The following is a 22,817-nucleotide window of genomic DNA, read 5'->3' on the forward strand; positions in this document are numbered from 1 at the left end:
TGTCATGCCCTCTTACAACGTTTCCCATCACCTTTTTTTTCAGGTGGAGCCAATAACAGCTCAGACACTGAGAGCCTCCCTTCCCCACGCTCCTCCGATGACAGTAAGGTCAAAGAAGAGGGCTCGGCACGGCCCAAATCTGCACCCAACGCTACTTCCTCCTCCTCCTCCTCCTCCACGGACAAGGACATGGCATCTGTGGAGACAGGGCCGGATGAGAAGCCAAAAGTGGAGAGGGGAGAAGGGGAGCTGGGAGGATTGAAGCAGGAAGTGAAGATTGAACCAGGGGAGGGTGGTAAGGAGGTGGCAGGAGAGGATAAGAAGCCTCCTGCCCTGGAGGTGGAGGAAGGCAAGAAAGAGGTCAAGAAGAAAGAGCACGGAGGAAAGAGCGGAGCTCACGACAGCGACTCCAGCGCCACATGCAGCGCCGATGAGGTGGAGGAGACTGAAAGCTCAGAAAAGAACAGGTGAGAATGTGTGTGTTTGGCAGTGAGGGTTGATTGGTTGCTTGGGTGGGGTCTGATGTGTTTTGTGGTTAAGGAGGCTGGGATTGTTGATTTGTCCTGTAGGACTCTATTTTTTCCATGACAGCAAACACTGTATATGTTGGCCGAGTCAGGGGAAACATTACCCTGTTAGCTTGCCAAACATAACAGAGCTAGAAGTGTGTGTGTGTCTGTCTGGCTATCTTTCGTGTATTTTGCATTTTACATTTCCATACGATTGCATGTGGAAAGTCTATATTTGTTTATGTGTGGTAGGATGATGATTAAGTGTGTGTGTTTGTGGTTTTGTGGCATTAATGGGCTGTTTACAAAGACAGTAAATAAGAGAGAACCACAACCATATTAAGCAATAACACTTCTCACTCTCAACACAATGACGTCTCCTAGGCCGAGTTTGTTGAATTTCGCCCATGATGGAGTGATCTCTTCTCCAGTTCAGAAACCACTGGACCTCAAAACGCTCAAACAGAGAGCGGCCGCCATACCTCCCATTGTGAGTATGCCAACATTCATCTGCTTTTCATCCTGCCGTTATTCATGTTCAGTCAATTGCGGTTTGAACTTCATGAGGTTTTTAACACAAGCCATATCTGGCCAGATTACACAGATTAGCATCTTCTCTCCATGTTGCCATGGTTGCTAAGGCTGTTTTTAATCCCATGAGATGCTAGTTTTCCACCTCTGCTCTTAGCTATTCAGACACTCATGATGAGTTTACAGAAGACTTGAACGGTCTGAGCTCTGGCGAGAGAAGGGGTGTGGAAAATTATATGTGGTGTTTTAAGAGGACCTCGTATTTCCCCTCTTCTTTATTAGTCTGTATTTTTAAAGGGACGTATTTTTTATTAGTCTGTATTTTTAAAGGGACTTCTACATGGCTCAAATGGGTTTGATTGTTGCTGTCCATTTAAGATTGCATGTAAATTACCTCTGTTATAATTGACTATCAGTTTTTATAAACAAGGTAACGTTGAGAGTTACATTTTAGATGCAATATTATCCGTTTTTGCTTTATTTCGCCAACGAAAATAGTTGCAAAAAAAGCCACGGCTGAATCATTACACGTCTCCGAGCATTTTTTTTTATGATTTAATCACCCATTCATAGAGACAATCACCTGCTTCGTTCTTTGGTATCATCATCAATTTGGTAAAACTTTATTGATGGTGAAGGTGATGTAGTTGCATTGCAATTACTCAAATAAGCACTGAGTAATATAAATTAACTACAAGTACTTACTATAGAGTTATGGTTGGATTTTGGTTTTGGGTTAGTTATGCATATTTTACTGTTATTACTATAGTAAGTACGTGTAGTAACGTGTAACTACGTCACCTTAAAATAAAGTGTTACCATCAATTTAAAGGGGGAAATACTGTCCGTTTCCCCCCACCTCGTCAATATTGCACACCCTTGGCGGTCATGTTAATGTGCTTATAGTTGTGATATTGTAAACATTGTGTTTTTCTTAATGACTCCTCTTCCTGTTAATTTAGTTTTTCATGATATGGAACATTTAAGTAGATTATAAACATGTACATGTCTTGTGTAATGGTTTATAGTAAGCATAAAATAAGCATTTTGTCTTTGTGTGTAGATGCCAGAGGTGTCAGTAGCAGGAAGAGATAACCGGCCTGGGTTGCTAGGGAAGCAGCAGGCTATGCCCCATGCTCTTGCGTTGTACCAGCAGCAGATTACCATGGCACATGAATCCTCCCAAGAGGCCAAACAGCAGCAGCCACAACCAACCAAATCTCAGCATTATCCAGGGGTCGGGGACTCGAGTAGCCCACGGGTCAGGACTCGCAGCCCTGGTGTCTCTGACAGAGAGAGAGAGGGTAAGCTGTTCATGTTCCTTATCCCACATTATCCTTTCATCTGTTCCTTCAGTCCGTTTCCCTCCTCAGCTTTCTCAACCACCATTGTTTTCCTCGGTTGTGTCAACCCCACCAGTTAAGCAAGTTCTGATGTGTGTGTCTGTGCACATGTGAGTGGTAGGGTTGTTGTATTTTTGAGTGTTGTGAAGAGCGTTGGTTGTAAATATAGTAAAAAAAGATGGTGTATTCAGTCAAGACCTGACCACCTAGACAGACAGGTAGTGAACAACCACCAACAGCATTTCACCTTGTTACCTACACACGTGCAGATCTGAAATGAATGCTGCCTTAGTAACAGGCTGATGTGCACATTAAACATTATTTGGCAAGTTTTCACAAGCAAAATCCAGCCGTTTCAATAGAAATCAATGTTATCTTTAATGGGTTCAAGTTAGTCACCCGGATTCGCCGTGTTAACCATAAAAACAATGCTTGGTTTAAAAGTGTGAGCTGTGCTTCATACATCGCTACACTATTGAACATGATTGAAAATGGAACATTTTGCTAATGTGATCACCCAAACAGAAATCTTGTTTAGTTTCAATAAAATCTTGCATAAAAAGTCTAATTCTTTTATGATCTAAATGAACTTGCACTGTTTATGAATCATTAAAACTAAACCATTGAAACTAAACTGAAATTAAAAACCAAAATATTTTTGTAACGTTTAAACTTTATAATAACATTGCTAGTCTTTACTCTCCATACACATACAATTAGGGATGCACAATATATTTGTTACCATATTAGTATGAGCTAAGATAACTTGTTCTTATTTTTTATAATGTCCATCAGGAACTACTTCATACAGTATTTGTTACACTGCTCTTTGGCACACTTGAGTCTAAAAAATCAGTTGCAGCATTCTGCTGTCAAAAAAAGTCTGATTTCCATAGCTGTGCTAGTCTCTTGTATCACTCTTTGGCCTCTTTCAAAATAAAAATAAAAATCCTCTTATTTTGTATTCATATTTAGACTGACTGGGCATTATCCTTTTGTTGAAACTTTTGTTTTCTGTATATTCTTTATTTAAATGCATCTCTTTAAGAGTGCAGACACATTGGTGTAGATTTTTAATATCGACCGTAACATGAAAATATCATTGAAAGCCTATTTTTTGTCAGTGATTAAACTTTAAATAAAAGAGAAGCCCTTTAAAAAGAAGTTAAATGGATGAGGACAGGAAGAGAAAGTCCTTTTTTTTCTGGAAAGAGTAGGATTATCTCATTATCTCAGTATCACTACACGCCATGAAAAGGAGTCCTCATCAGGGAAATTTCACTTCATTAAGCAAAGATGGTTGTGGTGGTATTAAATGTGGGCACTCAGCACTAAGTTAAGTCACAGAACTGCTCCTTTTGAGTACTTGGAGAGAAAGAGAGTCTTGGGTCATGGCCATGTGATGAGCTGCAGTGTGTCTGTCCCTGCAGAGCTGGAGTGGAACGAGAGATGGCTTCAGGCTCTGCTACATGGATTACGTAGGTTTACACACCACACGCGCATACTCACACACTGTTAGATCAGACTCTAATCAAGCGTGTTGATTTCTGGGAGTGTGAATGATTCGCAGATGTGTTTGCATGCCGCTACGCTCGCAGATTCCAGCTTACAGTGTTGATGAGCCTTATGATGAGTGGAATAACTGCTGTCTGTGTGTTTTCACACTGGAGATTGCTGCTTTTGATGCAGGGGTTGTGATGATGATTTGAGCTTTGTCATTTTCACCTTCGCCAAAAAAGAGTGACATAGACTGCTATCCAGTAATCATCTGTTTGACAGTCATCTTTGTACGTTTTTGTGCATGTGTGCAGATAAATCCCGGGCGTTCTCTCCTCTTGCGGACGGTAAAAAGATTCCCGGGGCTGATGACATTCGGGCTGTTGGTCTAGGCCGGCCAGTGATGTCACCGTACCAGCTCTCGCCCAGAGACATGGCCAAATTCAGCCATGAACAGCTGCTACACTACAATCCCTGTAAGACAATATTGCCCTGTCTAAAGTCTCAAAAATATTAGTTATTTATTTATTTCAGATAATATTCTATAATAAAATACATATTTTGTCTTAATACAATGTAATAAAATAATATTAACTAAAATACATTAATATAAATAACAATAAATGTTATTAGTTTAAATGTAATATTAGTTATTAATATTATTAAGATGATTTTTCTTACTGACACGCTACATCAAAAGATATAAATAACTGGATGAAAACCATTTTTTTATTTTTTTTTTGGGTGAAAATACTAACGTGCCTAAAACTTTTGCTCAGTACTGTATAAAAAAATGTTTTAATCACTTTCTTTCAGCATTGGCTCCCACTCTACAGCCACAGGAGAGAATGGCTGCAGTGCGGCCTCTACATATCCCAGAACCCCCTCCTCTCATCTCCTCTGCCAAACCTGGCGGCTCTATCACGCAGGTAAGAGCAGCACTTAATCTCTCACAGTAGCAATGAATGTTCTTTTGACTTGGTATTACTGGGACCGATCATTAATATTATGTATGGTGCATTCAAAGTGTTTTAAAAGCATTTTAATATGTACATGCTGGTGTTAATGCTGTTTTGTATTGCAGGGTACTCCAGTGCAATTGCACAACCCATCTCATGGCTCCGACCACGGGAAAATCCCAGCACCAGGATCCATGGCTCTCTCCTGGATGGACCAGAGGAAAATGGGTGAGTGTGAGTCGTAAGTGCGAGCAATCATAAGTCAGCAATCCGTTTTCCATATCCAACGTCTCCTTCTGTCTCCTTAGGAGGGTTTCCAGTGGTTAAACAAGAGCAGTTGTCTCCACGTAGCTCTTCCTCCTCTCAGGCTGAGAATCTCTCCACACAGGACAGTGCTGCATCACGGGGTGAGTTTTGGCCAAATCATTATCCCTCATCTCATTTCAGTCTTGGTTCAAAGAGATTAAAATGCAGAAATAGGGCTTATACCGCAAATAGATTGAAAACAGTATTAACTCTTTCTCACAGGCCCCATGCCAGCTGTTCAGGGTGGCAGCATCACAAAGGGCATCCCTGGCACACGTGTGCACCAAGAAACTCCCATATCATATAGGGGAGGTTCTATCACTCAGGTAGGAAGCTTCCCTCCCTATAAAAGTTTCAGTTAATTCTTTTGTCGAAGAGAGGTGGCACTGAAAGTTTTCCAAAATCTGTTTTTGCAGCTGCAACATTTCATTGACTAATCAAAAATGTATTTACAAACAATTGAATGAAATTTTACACACATTACAGTGAGCAGTCAGCTCAGATAAATGGCTCTTCAACAAACAAATGGAACAGGCAGTTTGCGTCACAGCCATACCACGTCATACTATGACATAACTGGTAATCAGTTGCCATAACAACAGGTACACAGCGTGCAATTCTGTTCTCTCCCTTTATTAATGTGTTTACACGTCTCATCGCAGCCTGATGTTACTGATCACTCAAACACGCACTCAATGTGCCAACTGACCTACTGTGGCGCATATTACATGCTCACGCAAATCAGAATGTTGTTGGGCTGTTTGCTGTTTAATCAGACCGGGGTCAAGTCTGTGTGTAGAGATAAGCTCTGTGTTTATCTCTGACATTTGCAAGAGTTATTGGCAGATATATTAGAAGATAAGGAGCCATTGTCTACCTGATACGGGTACTTGTCATATGCAGCTGTATGAAACATGGTATTTTTAACTAGTATGCATGAAGCTTAAACATCATCCAAACTTCCAATTAAAGGTCAAACCTTTAAAAATAATTTGTCCTGGTGTGTTTTCTTTTTGAAGCATATTTTAGCATCCGTTTTTCAGTATTGTAACCTAAAAATACAATTGTTATGAAATACCAGAGACAAAAAGTGCTTGCTGCTTTGAATTTTCTGATCTCACAACACAAGGGTCAAACCAGGTCAGACTTGAGGAAGTCTTACCCTCCTATGTGCATTGTAGTCTTTTACTCGTTTTCAGTACAAATACAAATACTGTAAAAAGTATTTTAAAGTATTTATGCTTATTACATAAGTATACATTTAAGACAACATCAAATAAATTGACCACAGTAGCTATCTTAGTAAATTTCCATAATTTTATGGTAAACAATTCATCATTGCATGTCAAAAGTAAAGGAAAAGTTTTCATGTTTTTTAAAAGACTTTCTCAAGTCGTCTCACTTGGATATACGGTTCAAATATGTAAGAAGAGATGATCGCAACTTTCGTTTCATGACAAATTTAAACAAAGCATTTTCTTTCATCTCTTTCAGGGCACTCCTGCAGATGTTTTGTATAAGGGCACAATAACCCGTCTTATCACTGAGGACAGCCCCAGCAGAGAAAGAAGCAGAGAAGACACTCCTTCTAAAGGGCACGTAGTCTACGAGGGCATCAGTGGACACATCCTTTCATTTGACCGTAAGTGTGCACAAACATGTAAATGCTCATAACTTAAGTGATAAAGGCAGAACTAGTTTCAAACTATTGTGTGTGTTTGATCACACAGGGGGTACAAATTCTAAGGAAGAGGGTCGTGGGGACATGGGTGGGCTGAAAAGGTCCTACGAGATGATGGATGTTGGCATGTCTCGTGTGCCACCCATCAGAGACTCACTATCTGCCTCTGAAGGTAAGCTTTTTTTTTTTTTTATATAAATTTTGATCAATCACGGACATGAGGTTTCACTGTTTCCCGTTTTTTCCAGTTTGCATTCCTTCATTACTTTTTCTCTGTGCTGCAGGTTTGATTAGTCGAGCAATGCCTCATGATCGTGATAGTCCTCATCTACACCACATCCGTGGATCCATATCCCAAGGTCAGCATGATCTCAGAAACACAGGCCACAGCCTCGACTGACCTCCTTTAGCTTGAGGTGGTCATTGTCTTAATTCTCTCTTTCTCTCTCAGGAATCCCACGGGATGACTGTCAGCGTCAAAACGTTAAACTGATGAAAAGAGAGGGCTCTCCATCACCCCGTGGCCCTGGTCATCCCACTGATTCTCTTAAATCACGCTCTCATGAGAGTATGGTGCCCACTGTCAAAGAGGGAGGACGCTCCATCCACCTGATCCCTCCTGAGGGGGTCGTAATAGGCAAGCCCAAAGAGGGCTCAATCACCCAGGTGACTTATAATTCTGACTTTGACATTTTTTACCTGTTGTGGTGGAAAATCTCACAAATTAATTTAAATCCGTAAAAATTCTGAAAGTACTACACCTTTTCTTGCCACATTTACGAAAATCATATTAGGTTTGGATTGATGCGAGAAGTCTGGCTTTGGTATCTTGGTATTGGTAATTTATACATTGCCTTTGGCAGCTGATGAAATTAAGCCAATGCTTTACTTAATACTGATATTTGCTCACTTAATGTGTCTTCTACAGGGCACCCCTCTGAAACAAGAGCCCGTCGGCTCATCCAAGCGGCATGACGTGCGCTCCATCATCGCCAGCTCTCCTCGGCCTTACTCCGGACTGCCCCCTCATCTAGAGCTCAGGCCTGAGCACAGAGGGTCTGACAGGGCTCGCTATGATGAGATGGGGAGCAAATCCCGACCCAGTGCTGTGGTCAGCACCCCCAGCTCTCTGTCTCGTGCCTCTCCACTGACGATGAGTGGAGAGCAAAGCAGCAGATCCCACCACAGTCCAGTGGGCTATGAAGATCACAAAAGATCTGGCTATCCTCCACCCTCACACAGAGCTTCTCCACTGTCCGGCAGAGAAAGCTCACAGCGTGCACATGAAGGTATCATGTTCTACCAGTCAATGGCATTTAGTAGCTGGTGTGAGTTTTATGAGGTTTTAAAAATTGTTGCTCTGTGTCTTAGGCTCTAGTAAGGCTCAGCAGCAGGAGAGAAAGTCTACTCCCACCCCTCGAGATATGAGCTCCACTAAGTCTCCACTAACGGTGGGTGAGCACACTGCGTCTTTGGCCTACGAGAGGATCCTGCAGGGGCTGGGAACCGATATGTACCGTGGCCAGATACCTCTAACATTTGACCCTGCATCTCTGCCCAGGGGCATCCCGATTGACCCAGGTATTTCACGCCTTTGCAATTTAGCAGTACAAATGAGGGAATTTTAAAAGGCCTGTAAAATCTTAAAATGTAATGTGGAAAACAAAATGACAGATTTTACCTTTTATTTTATTCAGCAAACGTGCCCGTAAAGACAAATGCTGTTTTTTTTTACTTTTTATTAAAGAATCCTGAAAAATGTATCACAAAAATATTAAGCAGCACAAATGTTTTCAACATTAATAATAAAAAGTAAAAAAATCTTGAGTACCAAATTAGTATTATAATGATTTCTGAAACATCATGTGACACTAAAGTCTGGCGTAATGGCTGCTGAAAATTGATTATTCATTAATTTGAATAAATCATCTATTATGTAGGGCTGACTAAATTAAGGCATGTGATTAATTTTAGAATATCTGATATGTTGTGTGTGCACGTGAGGCGCCTGCACGAACAAATTTAATAAAGATATAAAGAAAACTACAATGCCTTAGACTAGAGTGTCACAAAAACAAGCGTAGCGTATAGCCTACTACTTGTCGCATAGTTTTACATTTTATTTTGTTAATCTGTTTATTATTTAAGTGAAAAATATTTTGTGTAGTCCTATTTATTTTATTCCTTTTACTACTTAATTTCTGTTTTTCTCGGATTACAGAAGCACTGCAGGTGCATGATGTGTGGGAATGTTCTGTTGTTTATGCTGTTATATTTGCGCATATAAAGCTAAAGCCCTAGACAATAATCTAAATGAACAAAATGCTCTCATTAAAATCCTCCACCAGATTTACTATGCTGCACGCAAGTTCACGATAACTTAAAAACATGAGCTGAGACCTGACGTGAGATTTGATCGTAGTCACCGCTCACCTCCATATTGATAAATGCCAAGTTTTGGGTCGAAACAGCCTTACGCCCAAATCTCCATCATGCATTAGTTTCATAAATGAGGCCCACTGTCTTTGTTTTTTCTACATTCATTTTGAGAGAAAATGTGAAGGTATTACAACATAAAAATATATTAAAAACTTTAATGGTATGTACAATTAATCACAATTAATTGCAGAAAAATGTGCGATTAATTAGTTAAATTTTTTTAATCAATTGACAACACTAATATTATGTAATGTATTGTCTCTGTTTGACTTTCTGTTTATTGTCTCCACTGCAGCGTATTACCTGCCCCGTCACCTGGCCCCCGCTCCTGGCTACCCTCACCCCTATCCACCCTATCTGATCAGAGGTTTCCCTGAAACAGCAGCTTTGGAGAACCGACAAACGCTCTTCAATGACTACATTACCTCCCAGCAGATGCACCAGTGGCCCGCTGCTGCTGCCATGGCTGCCCAGAGACCTGACCTGCTCAGAGGCCTCACCCCTCGAGAACAGTCCCTAAACTACTCGCCCACACCCAGAGGTGAGGGGTCCTGAAAGTGGCCATAGCTTTTGTCCTTCTCAAGTCCTCTAAAGAAATCGAGCACAATTTAAGTAATTAATTCACTGAGAATTACATGAGAGTTAGTAAATGATGGGGAATTCAGTTTTTGGAGTAAGTATTCCTATATGTTAGTGACCTGGTGGAAGTTTTCGTTTAGCTGAATACATAAATAGGCACTGATATGTAAATTTGGGCAGTCATATTAAATATTACATGTTATATTAACATATGATTGTCTGAGGCACGTTCATTTTGTTTACTGCGTATTTGCAGGAACATCTGCATCTCCCATGGATCGTCTCGCATACATCCCAGGAACCTCTCCAGGTTTCCCCGGCGGAGCCTACAACACCTCTCCCATCTCACCAGGTAGAGAGCAGTACACTCACTCAAACACACCACATGGTAATTTAAAAACTAATTTTTGGTAAAAGTGCTGTTCACGTCACTTCATGATTTTATTGTCTCTTAACAGTGGGAGCCTCTCACATGAGCAAGATGCAAGGCAGTTTGACGTCTTCGGAGAGAGAACGAGAGAGGGAGAGAGAAAGAGAGCGCGAAAGAGAGAGGGATCGCGAGAGAGAGCGAGAGAGGGACAGGGAGCGAGACCGAGAGAGAGAGCGTGAGAAAGATCGGGACAGGGACAGAGAAAGAGACAAGTCCCTCGGTCATGGTAACGTGGAGCACGCCCCTATATGGAGACCAGGTGAGCACCTTCATTTTGAATGTGTAAAGCCACTTTCTGGAATGTTTAATGCTTTTTTTTATGTCTTTTTATTGTCTACATCTCGGGGCTTTTCTCAACAAATATTTTTATATGGGATTAATTGTAAATAATACATTTTTTGGAATATTTTATAATTAATTTGATAAATCATTAATTGATTTACAGCTTATTTACATACTATTATTTTATTATTATTATTTTTTTTCAGCTTTATTTAAACTACCCGAAAAATATTTTCAATAAGTTTTAGTTAAAAACGCTGATATACAGCTGTAGTTATAATTTAATTAGTATTGAGTTGTTCAGTATGCTTTAGTCAGTAGTCTTGATCTGCAAGACCATAATGCAGACCATTATTGCTAAATCCCTAAACATTGTGTCCAAACAGGAGCACCTGAACAAATGTGCGGCAGCAGCAGCAGCTCTCGTCCCCCTTCTCATCCATTCATCGGTCACCAGTCGTCCCCACTCTCCCCCCGTCCCCAGGACAGCCTGCAGCAGAGACCCAGTGTCTTGCACAACACCAGCTCAAAGAACCTTACCAACTCTGAGCACAACAGTCCCTCTGTGCTACGGTATGTCTCTATCCCTCATACGGCATATGGTCAATCTAATGAGATAAACATGAAGAAGCTGGCTTAAATTTGTTTATCTTTACCTTTCCACAGGCCACCAGGTTCTGCTCGCTACCAAGGCTTTAGTGGGCACCTCCAGAGGTCTGGTTTACCCAGCGAGGGTTACCCATCCGGTACAGACCCAAACGCTAAAGACTCGAGCAGAGATGGGGGCAAAAGCCATGGGCGAGGAGGTCTGCCCAAACATCAGGACCTTACATCCAAGTCTGACCCCAAGCTGGCTAGTCCCGGTGGGGCATACTCGTACAGTGGCCCCAGCCACCACGTGCTGTCCACGAGTCGAGGGCACCCCTTGCTGGCTCCCGAAAGCAACAGCGGTGGCAGTTCCATCCCGTCCCGCGGCGGGGACGGTCTCAGCAGCGCGTCAAGTAGGGAAAAGACTCAAAACAAAGTGATGTCCGTACAGGAACACGAACTTCGAGCACTCGGTAAGACCACCATGACAGCGGCCAACTTCATAAACGCGATAATCATGCATCAAATTTCTTGTGATGCGGCGATGCCAGAGACTGGTGCGCTCGCGACCAACGGCACCTGTGATGGTAAGACGTTCTGGGACCTTTGGGCCGTTAACGCCACCTTCCCTCCCCTTCCCATCCTTCCTGTTCTCTACCAATCCACCCAAATCCTTTCCATCTCTCTACCCTCCCTCTACCCTTCCTCTACCCTTCCTGTGCCCCTGCCCCATCCCCGCCCCCTTACGTCTGTGGCCTAGTGCACGCTTGTGGTGGTTGGCATTGATCAGAATCAACCCAATTTACATTATTTTTTCGGTTTGGTTCATTATTGTTTACTTTGAATATGCTTCTACACTTTGCTTTTTATCTTTTTTGGCATCTGAAGCATTGCTTAAAGACCACCAAAGGTTTTCCTCCCCGTTTTGTCACCTAAACTCATTGGACCTTTTGCCAAAACATAATTTTCAGGGGAGATTCTGCACGTTTCGGTCCAAACTTCCACAGTTTAAAATATTGAAGCACATTAAACAATTAGAGCTTCTGTTCTGAAACGGCCACAGGCGTATGACTTAGTGGACTGATAATTCACTCTATGCCCTAACGGTCCAGAATGACGTGTCTGGAGATCAGGTTTTCTAGACCAGAGAGAGATCCTGAGGTGAACTTTAAGAGCTCATTCATTCAACAGTGATGTGGTTGCTCATTGTTTCATAACTTCCTTATTGGTTTGCCTCTTGTGTTCCCCCGTTCTTTTTTTTTTCTCCGTTTGAGGAACATTTCATAGCTCTTCGTGTTTGCTTCCTGTTTCATTTCCTGTTTTGGAGGGAGGGCACTCTGGCACTATGACAGTTTGATAACTGCATGAAGCAAGCAATTACACAAGTTATAGTGAAAAAGGGTCAAGATGGATCTGGAGCTAAAAAAGATTCAAAGTGTTCCTAACGGTTGTTGAACATCTGCATTCTTCTGTCATGCAGAACATGTTACTAAAATACATTTAACTGAATCTACAGCAGAAATTTTGCAGTCTGAAATGAATGTGAAACTTCGGTTCACATATAAATGACTCTTATGGACCTTTTTTTTTTTTTTAAGGTTTCATTTTAAAACCTCAAATCTCACAAGCATTGATCACATGAGTCATGTTATTGATTTTAGTACACACTGTTCAAAATTTTGGGGTCAGTAAGATTTTTTTCTTTCTTTCTGCATTTACTTTTATGCAGCAAGGATGCATTAAATTGATCAAAAGTGACTGTAAAGACATTTATAATGTTACAAGAATTATGGTTTCAACAAAAATAATAAGCAGCACAACTGTTTTCAGTAAGAGCTTTCTCTTTTGAACGGTATACCGGTAGTTAGGATCATATTTATGAAAGGGGAGTTCTGCAAAAATACTAAAAGAATCGCTAAGTATCTGATTCTGATTCCATGTAATGATTCCAAAAGCATTTGTTTTTTATGATTTACATCCCTATATTTAACCGATGTTGTTCTTGGATGTGCTTAAAATCCATTAAGATTTTCTTATCCATTAGAATTAAATTCATTGTTGATTTAAATATGGATTTAATTTAATTTTTGTTAAGTATGTAGTTAGGACCCTTTATACTTAGATTTTCCCCAAACTACTATATGTATCATTAAGGCAAATCAGAACCAGAATCAAACCTCAATCAGGTGGTACACAATTAAACGGTCTGTCCCTCAGCCTCATTTTCAATCAGGTCTATTACATTAGTTCTATACTTTGTTCTTTTGTAAAGATAAGTCTGTGTAGTGTGGAGACAGCTGCAAGAAAAGGGAAAATATCTTTGACTTACTCCTGGTAATCAAGCAGATGTATCCACCTCTCCTACCTTCACAGCTCATTTTAAACACACATTTTGCTTCTGTTTTATCGTTGTATTTTTGTTCTAAGCATTCAATCGGCACAGTGCTTCGCTACAGTCAGATGCCTCCATAATGTTGGCTTGATCTCTGAACACACATGTGAGCAAGTCATTGAGTAATCCCAGAGCCTGTATGTGACCGCACCGCTTTCACACCCGTCTCTGCTCTTACCCTCAGAGTGCTCCAGAGCTTGTGTCACACCATACTCATCTACACTTTCATGTCTTCTTCTCCACTTGTGTGCTTCCCTGTCCTCTCTGCAGCTCACAAAAAGGCAATGGAGCAGCTGTACGGGTCTGAGGACAGACTTTCTCCAGGTCAGCAGCCATCCTCTGCCGTCAAAGGCTCTCAGAGAGTGGTCACCCTCGCCCAGCACATCAGCGTAAGTGTCTTGTCAGATTGAGACATTTCTTTGAGTCAGAAAAAAATAAAAAAATAAACAAAAGAACAGGGCACAATTTGGGTACTCTTATGTATTTTATTGCTTTTCAAGTAGAATGTACATAATAAATAAAAAAAACATCTTGCCTCTTTCAGACATATCAGTGCATTCGTTTGCAAATTGGATCTTTGACGTGATCGGCTGATTAATAAAAATGTTGCATGTTTCCACACTTCGCTGTCATGTGGAAAAGACAGGGATAAATTCATTTTAACCAATAAGAATTATAAAAAACAATTTCAGCTTTCAGACACGACTTCTCGTTTTTATAGTTCATTTGAGGCCATTTCTGTGAGCGTTATTTTGATGACAAATGTCGAGAGTGCATTATTGTAACACGAGAGCATCCATGTAACGAATCTCTCCACTCTCAGGTGGATTTCTTTCACTCACGCACTAAATTGAACGTGCGCTCGCAAATATACAGTGGTCTCATGGCTCTCGCTCAGATATTATGTGTGTGCGCTCAAACGTTGTCCTGTGCGCTTGTGAATCTCTACTTGTTCTTTCTCTAGAATTGTCTTCCCTCATGGATTTAATGTTGCCAGAAGCTTTCAACCACCAGACTCTCACAATTGACTGAGATTGACACGATTGTTTAATGAGATAGCATTTTCAAGCTGATTTGACTCTTGCTTTCTGCCTTCATTTGATGACTGAATATCGTCAGTTAAATTACTTCTCCCATGCACCTCAACTGAGACCGGGTTTTCAAAATTGACTGCCTTGAAAACCAAGGCAGATGATAGGGGAGGCTTGGGAGGGCTTTTGTTCCAAAAGGTTGAGAACATCCAGTCTATAGTAGTAAGATTGAAGTAATTTGTTAAATGTAAGTATTTGACATAAAAGTCAGCACAGATACAATCAATAAGGTATTTATAAAAATGCCCCTACAAAGGTTAAAAATGCCCCTGGGAATAAATTCCAGGAGGCAAATATTAACTTTAAGTTCATTTCTGGCCCTGTTTAAAGGTTTTAAACTATCACATGAGCAAGAGTTGTTGTCCTTCTGAATAGAAATATGTGTACTTGTCCCCTGCATCATCATCACCAAATTGATGTTTTCTCTTTACAGGAGGTGATCACTAAAGACTACACACGCCAGTCGCAGCAAGGCCAGATGGGAGGTCAATCATCTCTGCAGTTTGGGTATCACAACTCCCCTGTGCTGGATCTCACCCGTCCACCCAGCGCCCCCCAAGCCCAGACACCCACCGATCCCAACGCACGCTACACCCCAGAAGGCACTGCTGCGGAGAGGGAGAGAGGGAGGGACAGGTCTCCTCCTCAGAGTAAGGCATCTCCAGTGAGTCTGTCTGCTGATGGGATTGAACCGGTTTCACCACCCGGGGTTTCAGAGCCAGAGACGCCAGGAGCTGCCTACCCCAATGAACAAGCAGAGCAAGGGTATATAACATCCAAATGCATTCACACATTAGCGATGAAAGTCAGAATCTGTGATTGAGACCCGAGTGGTCACAAGGAGAATCGCACCAAGATATAAACACGGGAGCGATGTTGGCATCCAAAAAGGTGTTTATTACAAACAGGTGTGCAAATGGTTAAGATCAGAAATAAAACAGGTTATCAATAAAAACTGTTTAAAAACTAGAACTGTTAGGTACTAAAACAGTACCAACTCTCTTCTTAAACTATTGAGTCCAGAGTTACAGTGCGTTCAAGCAGCGCTACAATAAGCTTGTTCAAATTGACTCAAACCATAATCCGTCATCCAATCCTCACTTCCACTAGTGACTGCAAACATTTTCCTGCTTACTAATTTGAGCATACCATTTTTTTTATTAACTCTTGCCTCACCATGATTAATAAATAAGTACACGATAATTATAATAATAAGTTTTATTTATATAGCGCCTTTCCAGTGCTCAAGAACGGACCAATAGGGTAGAAAATGATGACAAACAATAGTAGTAGGTTAGAGTAAGAAGAATACAGATCACTAAAAGAGCAGAATAGAGATAAGCACAATGAAATAAAGATCACAACTTAAGAATGATAACATTCAGAATGATTAAGAACAAGCATCAAAACGCATCGATAAATAGAACAGATAAAACCAACACATACATTTGCACAAACATTTCCATTAATAGCTAAAATGAGCGCTCCCATACAGTTTGAACTTTCTTTAAGGCCACGCCCACTCAGCTAAAACAAATATAAAATAGCAAATCCCACGTAAATATTATAAAATGCATGGTGTAACGTTTTCCCACACTCTTTGTTGGGTATCCAGCAACTGCATCGTCACAATAGGAACAGTAAGAACAAAGTAAAAACCGTGATGGAAGCCTCCATCAAAGAGTGTTCATCAATTATTCATTTGAGTGGTCCAAGACCCAAGCACTTTTGTTGCACTTGAACTTGGAATACACACAAAATAAAAGTGACTGGATTTGAGAAGTTTATGTGGTTGAAATTAAAAAAAGTAACAAATCCTTCCTTTGCTAGTCAATTTGACCCCCATATAGGAATAAATAGAATGTGAGGATTTTTTATTTATTTGCCAGAACAAACACACACACAAATGAAGGCATGAGACTAAAGAACATCCCCAATGCAGAACACACTCACACGCATACACACAAACCTAGGAATTCCTATTCAAATGAATGAGTGGACATATAACGGGGGCAATGGGGTTTTTCCTTTCAATTTTTTCGAATAAAAATCAATCAATCGCAATGCAGAATCATCCCAACCCCCCCATTCCCCAGCCCAACCTCACCCCAGGGAGGGATTTGTTACAAAGTGCGAGGGAAGGATGAGGTTTACGATAAAACATTCATGAATTGGGCATCAAATAAACATACTCTTTCGTCCTATATTTTCATTAATTGTTCTCTACTTTTGTGCCTCAGTATGGGATCTCGTTCTCCTGCCAGTAGCTCTCATCCACCAGCCTTCTTCAGTAAACTGACTGAGAGCAACTCCGCCATAGTCAAGAGTAAGAAGGAAATGATTAAAAAGATGGTGGTTGGAGCAGAGGCTGAATTCAGTAAGTTATGCGACTGTTGTTGTTTTTTAACAGAAATAACTGGCATTGATGTGCATGTTTTGTTTCTGGCTAAAAGGTCTCAAATTTAACTCTTCCTTTCTCTGTTTTAGACCAGGGCCAACCTGGGACAGAAATCTTCAACATGCCTGCCTCTACGAATGCAGGTGAGCATTTTTATACAATAGAAGTTCCGTTTAAACTGCTTTCCTGTGTCTCAAGAAAAGCGTGGCACTTAACACAGTCCTGTTCCTTTAACACAACCACTGTAACATCTCTTTTTAGGACCCGTGAGCGTGCGCAGTCACCCGGCACCAGAGGCCAGTGGTAATACTATAGGTCTGGAGGCCATCATCAGGAAAGCCCTCATGGGCAAATATGATGAACAGATGGACGATCGCTCGCCGTCCAACTCTGTCAACTCGATAAATGCTGGCGTACCAGCTGCTGTCGTGCCGCCAGCTTCAGCGGATGGCCGTTCTGAAGACCCCTACTCCCTACCAGGTGTGCCAAATAAACCCTTAATAATTCAGCTACCTTCATGGCAGCATGTGTCAGGTTTTGACACCTTTTTAGGACCAAATGTTCCCACAAAAAAAGATAATAAAGTATTAACAGCACATTGTTAAAGAACGAACCTGTATTTAATAGTTTTTAGTTTTGTTGTTTTTTGGTAAAGGAAAAGGGTGTGACCTAACCTGTCCGTTTTGGAACCTGCCTAATTTGACTAGGTTTTACGAAGTGACAGTTGAATCTGTTCCAAAATAATTCCATGTCAACAACAAAAGAAGCGTGGTCTCTCCTTTATATAAGCTGCATTTCCATTTCCATTTTTGATCATTTTCACAATACTTTCATTTTTTGTACAAATATCTGAACATACAATACATAAAAAGAAAGAACAGAGCCTCTTCTTTATAAAAAAAAAACATTTTATTCTAGCTTTATGTATTCTTTTTTTGTTTATATAAATACCATGAATGTGAGTACGTTTCATAAAAAAAAAAGTTACATTTTGAACAAAAAGCTGAGAAAATAAAATTTTCCGGATCAGATTTAGAACGATGATCCAAACAAACATATCAAAACATCACTTCTATCAACACCCCCAAAGATTGAACAGTCCTATACATATTCCTGGGTCGACATTTCATTCAGTAACGTTTTAAGCATTTTTGATTTATAAGCTGTTGAATGTTTTATGATTGATCGCGTTAGGCGTGTGTAAGCAATGCTTCTATCGCTTGTTCCTGCTGCTGCTTCGCTTGTTTTTGGATCGGGAGGTGCTTTACTATTTCAGGAGATCCGTAACAGTATCCCCCTACCATATAACAAAGAAAACACGGATTGCTGGAAAAACTTGTCGGGGAAACGTTGTCATAAATGGTAGAGAAAGGTTTAATATATGTTTGTCTGAATATGTCTGATGTGTGCCCTGTGTTTTGGTTTAGGTAAATCCAAAGGGGGGCGCTCTAACGGTCGCAAGACTAAGTCTCCTGGTCCTGGTCTGTCTGGAGGCGAGAGACCTTCATCTGTGTCCTCTGTCCACTCTGAGGGAGACTGTAACCGTCACACCCCACTCACCAACAGAGTTTGGGAAGACAGGCCCTCATCTACAGGTACACACACTAATTAAATGTTAGCAACACTTGCCAACTAAATTAACCCTCTACCACACGCATTATGATATTATAGATGATAAAATATTTGACTCTTTCTTTTCTTAGATTGGCTTAACTTGAAGTGCTGTAAAAAAAAAAAAAAAAAGGAAAAAATATTATTTTAAGGTACTTTAAGATATGTTGCCATACGGCAACAACATAAATAGTGGAAATTTTTTGAAAAAAAAAAAAAAACTGCCATTTAAATTAGATTTTTTTTCCATAACACAAATGCCTTGGCAGTCCTTAACATATGACTAATCAACATAATATCACTAGCATTAATGTTGTTATTGTTACAGCTTAACAGATTGCAGCTGACCTTTCTAGCTAGCTAAACTATTGCAATAATGTCATTCCACTTTTGCAGTGTTGCCGCTTGGCAACAGACATTTGATGGATTTACCAAAAAACAATTTCATAAAAACTTTTTTGAGTGGTGAATATGTCATCATAACTTACCAGAGGTGATGTTTCCGATTTTTTGGTGAATGTGATATGGGCTGGTCCTTGTTTGTTACTGATGTGTTAGTTTGCTTTCAGCGACTACCGACAAGACCGCAGTCTGTCAAAAAGTGCCCCACAGAAAAAAAACTGCATGTCATGTGACTTTACCAAAGCACATCACTGACTAAACTAAGGTCTTCTCATTCCAACAAAAAACACGAGAATGTTTTCTTAAAGAGACAGTGGCAAGGAAATTAACATAAAGAGCATGTTGCCATATGGCCACACCATGCGGTAGAGGGTTAACTGAATAGTATTTCTAATTATATAATATATATTTTGGTTAATTTGTTTAATGCAAAATTAGATCTACAAATCTACACTACCATTCAGAAGTTTGGGGTCAGTAAGATTTTTTTTTTTGAGAGAGAGAGAAATGTATTCTTTTATTTAGCAAGGACACAATAATACTGTTTTTACTGTATTTTTGCTTAAATGCAGCCTTGGTGAGCATAAGAGACACAACCCCAAACTTTTGAACGGTAGTATCTATGTATTTATCTATATTTTATTTTATTTTTATTTTTTTTCTGTTTCCTCCTCTCAGGACCCACTCCATTCCCTTGTAATCCCCTGACCATGCAGATGCGTCTCCCCAGCGGGATCATGTCGGCACCCTCGCCTTCCCCTACACATCCAGGTGCGTCGGCGCCCACACAGGGCCAGACTCAACCCCGCACCTGGGAGGAAGAACCCAAACCTCTGCTGTGCTCTCAATACGAGACCCTGTCAGACAGCGAGTGAACACGTACAACAGGACTGAACGTTTGCTGCTTTATGAACAGAAACTTGTTACTGTAAACAGGGATGTTCGTGAACACACACGTACTCATGTCCATACTGACACACACCTATGGGAACATGCATCCATCTGCGCTCATGCCCTCTGATACCTACACACACATATTCATACATACAGAGAGACACATGCCGTAATCGACCCCTGGCGCACGCACTCGAGCCATTAGTGAATGGCCGCAGACGTGCGTGTTGATGTGTCTGTGTGTTTGTGAATGCGCACACGTGTGCCGTCACTCCAGGACTACTCGTTGGAAAAATCACTTTTTAGTTTTTATGTGTATATATATATATAATATATACACACACACACACACACTTCTATTCGTGTAGTCTTGCTGGCCTTATCAGAGTGGACTCGTCTGTTTTGTTGACACATTTTGGAGCATTCCTCATTAGACTGCTCAGGACACATACTCTTATACTGTAATACAACTGCAAACTGTTTGTTTTGTGTGTGTGTGTGGCATACTGCAAAGGCTGGATGAATCCTCTGCAGAAACACTCGTACGTCCTCTTAGTTCTCATATGCATCTGTAGCCCTTCATTATGGTTTCTAGGAGTGTTCATGTGTTGCAAACATGATGCTGTTGGGCCATCCGATTGTGTGTGTGATGAAACAAGACCTTCAGAGAGGCAGGTTAGCTGGTCCCTGAGCTAAACCTTATCCTGTAACATTCTGTCCTTACCTTGCTATTTCAGAGTTTACATGGGCGACCATATCATTGGTTTACAGGGTACACATAACATCAAACCTTCATTTTTTACTTTCGTTTTGACACTCAGAAACAACTCTAGCTGACCAATCATTTTCTTTTCTGTCATCTCTGTGATAGCTGATGGGAGACGTTTTGTTTCTAGTTTATTTTGGATTGTTGTTTTTAATGTACATGAACCTTGATTGCATGTTGTTTTGTAATGAGTTAAGCACTTAGTCAGCAAACGGTTCCTGTTGGTGTCCTTCAACAGATGCCGACCTGAATGCAACTTTTTTCACAGCATTTAATTTAGTTCATTTCTTATACAGTGTTTTTTTGATTTGTTTCTTCACCTACCCTGTCAAGTGTTCCACTCTCTAGCGACAATCACTGGCAGAGAGTTGAGCGAAGTCTTTAGAGGAAGCTGCTTTATCAGGTCTGAATGTCCCAACAAACCTGATGTTTTTCACGTCACCTATTCGTTCATGAGTTAAAGCCATGCTGTCTGGCCAGTCCTTTGACACGACACTCACTGAGAGCTGCTTTACTTTCGCTCTTTGTGCTTGAACGGAGGGTTCGGATTGTTTGTTTTTCCCCGTGGGCTCATGTGAGGCGATGATATATCCTGCGTAATAGAATAAAGAGGTGAGCAGACGCCACACCTCGTATAACCTGTAGTCCTTCACTCTGTACAGTTTTAAAGATAATTCTAGTGTTAAGTGCCATGTATTTGACATACATTTCTGAAGTTAAAAACTACCAAGTGACTACGCACAACAGTTTTTTTTTATTATTATTGTTTGCTCCTTGTTATGCCAGGGTTGTACAATTTGTCACACAGGCACAATCTAAAATCGTGAATGAGACATTGACTGTGTCAGTCTCTCTAAAACGCCTCTTTTTCAGACCACCTCAGTTGTGGGGTTACTAATTGTTTTGCATGCATATTAGATATAATGACATGTTTTAATTCGTATTGTTTGACTTTTATTTGTCACATGGTTTTACTATGAAAGGTATCTTTAACAGTTCAAACTGTTGTAACCTCCAGACTTTGGGGATATTTTTGGAAGCTAATTATAAGATGAAACTTAAAGTTCAGTAGTGGGTTTTATCCGGTTTGGGGGCTTTTGTTGTTGCTTTGGTGGTCAAGGACAGTTTTAGTGCACTACCTAGTGTGGTTTTGTGAAATGGGGCTTTATCTTCAGTCACTTCAATCCCAAATACACTCTCATCAAGGTCCCCGAACGGGGTCTGCAAACAGTAGCTATTCTTTTTTTAACCACAACATCCACACAAACATCTCAGAATGCTCTGATCTTGAGACTCATTCTCTGACATATCACTCCAGACAGTATTGTATTTAGTGGACAAGTCACTCTAAAGTTCAGTGTTTTCTTGTATAGCGAGCCCCTTTCCCCCTCTATTGACCGTTTGTTTGACCTTTTGCTAAGGACAGTATTGCACTTTCCTTAGATGAGGCAGCGTTTCATTTGTAACCGATAAACGTAAACGAAGCCGAGAGATTAAAACAAATGAAGATGAGAGAGACGGGAAAACGGCGGTAATCGCCCCTCTTTAGAATAGAAAGGTTAAGTGGGTATTTGGGTGGCATCTGTTTTTGTACAACCATTTTGTGCATATTCCTTTTTTTTTTTTTTTTTTGTATTAAGACCCACTGTATTATAGCGAGGAGTGTAAATAGACCTAAAAGGATGTACATATTTATGTGATTTGCTGCAAGATTGATATTCACACTGTTGTATTTCAACATGGCCACCAGCAAGCTTTGTGGATAGCAGTGTAAAAATTAAACCGGAAAAAAAAAACAGACACTGCCTTAATGTTTAAATAAAAAGCTTATTGCCATTGATTTGTTTGCTGTCTTTTTTGTGGGGGAGGCGGGGATGATGCTACTGTGAATTTACATTGTGAATGTTAGATTTGTTGGTACTGGTATTTATTTATTTATTTATTTGTCATTTAGTGCATCTTAGCTCTGAACATGCCAGGCACACCCAGCCTGTCTGAAATCACCCAGTACAGGGTCCCTTTTATTTATTTATTTATTCATTTATTTGGAAGGGGCAGCCATTTGTAGTGCACTTGAATACAGAACTGAATACAGCAGAGTCCTCGTGGTCATGGAAAG

The 22,817-nt window shown here is 40.6% G+C and overlaps 1 protein-coding gene across 1 annotated transcript in view; it reads left to right on the plus strand.

Annotated features, from left to right (window-relative positions):
• The window catches only part of ncor2 (nuclear receptor corepressor 2), a 121,705-nt gene extending 99,168 nt beyond the window's left edge, over positions 1-22,537 (plus strand). The window contains exons 21-47 of the mRNA XM_081349567.1: positions 44-467; positions 894-999; positions 2,104-2,344; positions 3,814-3,861; positions 4,195-4,356; positions 4,697-4,809; positions 4,965-5,067; positions 5,148-5,246; positions 5,368-5,471; positions 6,640-6,787; positions 6,876-6,998; positions 7,111-7,185; positions 7,278-7,492; positions 7,755-8,115; positions 8,198-8,407; positions 9,561-9,806; positions 10,101-10,196; positions 10,303-10,533; positions 10,943-11,129; positions 11,223-11,617; positions 13,807-13,925; positions 15,061-15,392; positions 16,868-17,004; positions 17,115-17,168; positions 17,287-17,505; positions 18,453-18,620; positions 19,717-22,537. Coding sequence (XP_081205693.1) covers positions 44-467; positions 894-999; positions 2,104-2,344; positions 3,814-3,861; positions 4,195-4,356; positions 4,697-4,809; positions 4,965-5,067; positions 5,148-5,246; positions 5,368-5,471; positions 6,640-6,787; positions 6,876-6,998; positions 7,111-7,185; positions 7,278-7,492; positions 7,755-8,115; positions 8,198-8,407; positions 9,561-9,806; positions 10,101-10,196; positions 10,303-10,533; positions 10,943-11,129; positions 11,223-11,617; positions 13,807-13,925; positions 15,061-15,392; positions 16,868-17,004; positions 17,115-17,168; positions 17,287-17,505; positions 18,453-18,620; positions 19,717-19,913 — 4,913 coding nt within the window. The 3' untranslated portion in view covers positions 19,914-22,537. The remainder of the gene's footprint in view (positions 1-43; positions 468-893; positions 1,000-2,103; positions 2,345-3,813; positions 3,862-4,194; positions 4,357-4,696; positions 4,810-4,964; positions 5,068-5,147; positions 5,247-5,367; positions 5,472-6,639; positions 6,788-6,875; positions 6,999-7,110; positions 7,186-7,277; positions 7,493-7,754; positions 8,116-8,197; positions 8,408-9,560; positions 9,807-10,100; positions 10,197-10,302; positions 10,534-10,942; positions 11,130-11,222; positions 11,618-13,806; positions 13,926-15,060; positions 15,393-16,867; positions 17,005-17,114; positions 17,169-17,286; positions 17,506-18,452; positions 18,621-19,716) is intronic.
• Positions 22,538-22,817: the final 280 nt, after the last annotated feature.

The sequence above is a fragment of the Scardinius erythrophthalmus genome, assembly GCF_964197995.2.
Source record: "Scardinius erythrophthalmus genome assembly, chromosome: 20".
In the NCBI taxonomy this organism is placed as follows: Eukaryota; Metazoa; Chordata; class Actinopteri; order Cypriniformes; family Leuciscidae; genus Scardinius; species Scardinius erythrophthalmus.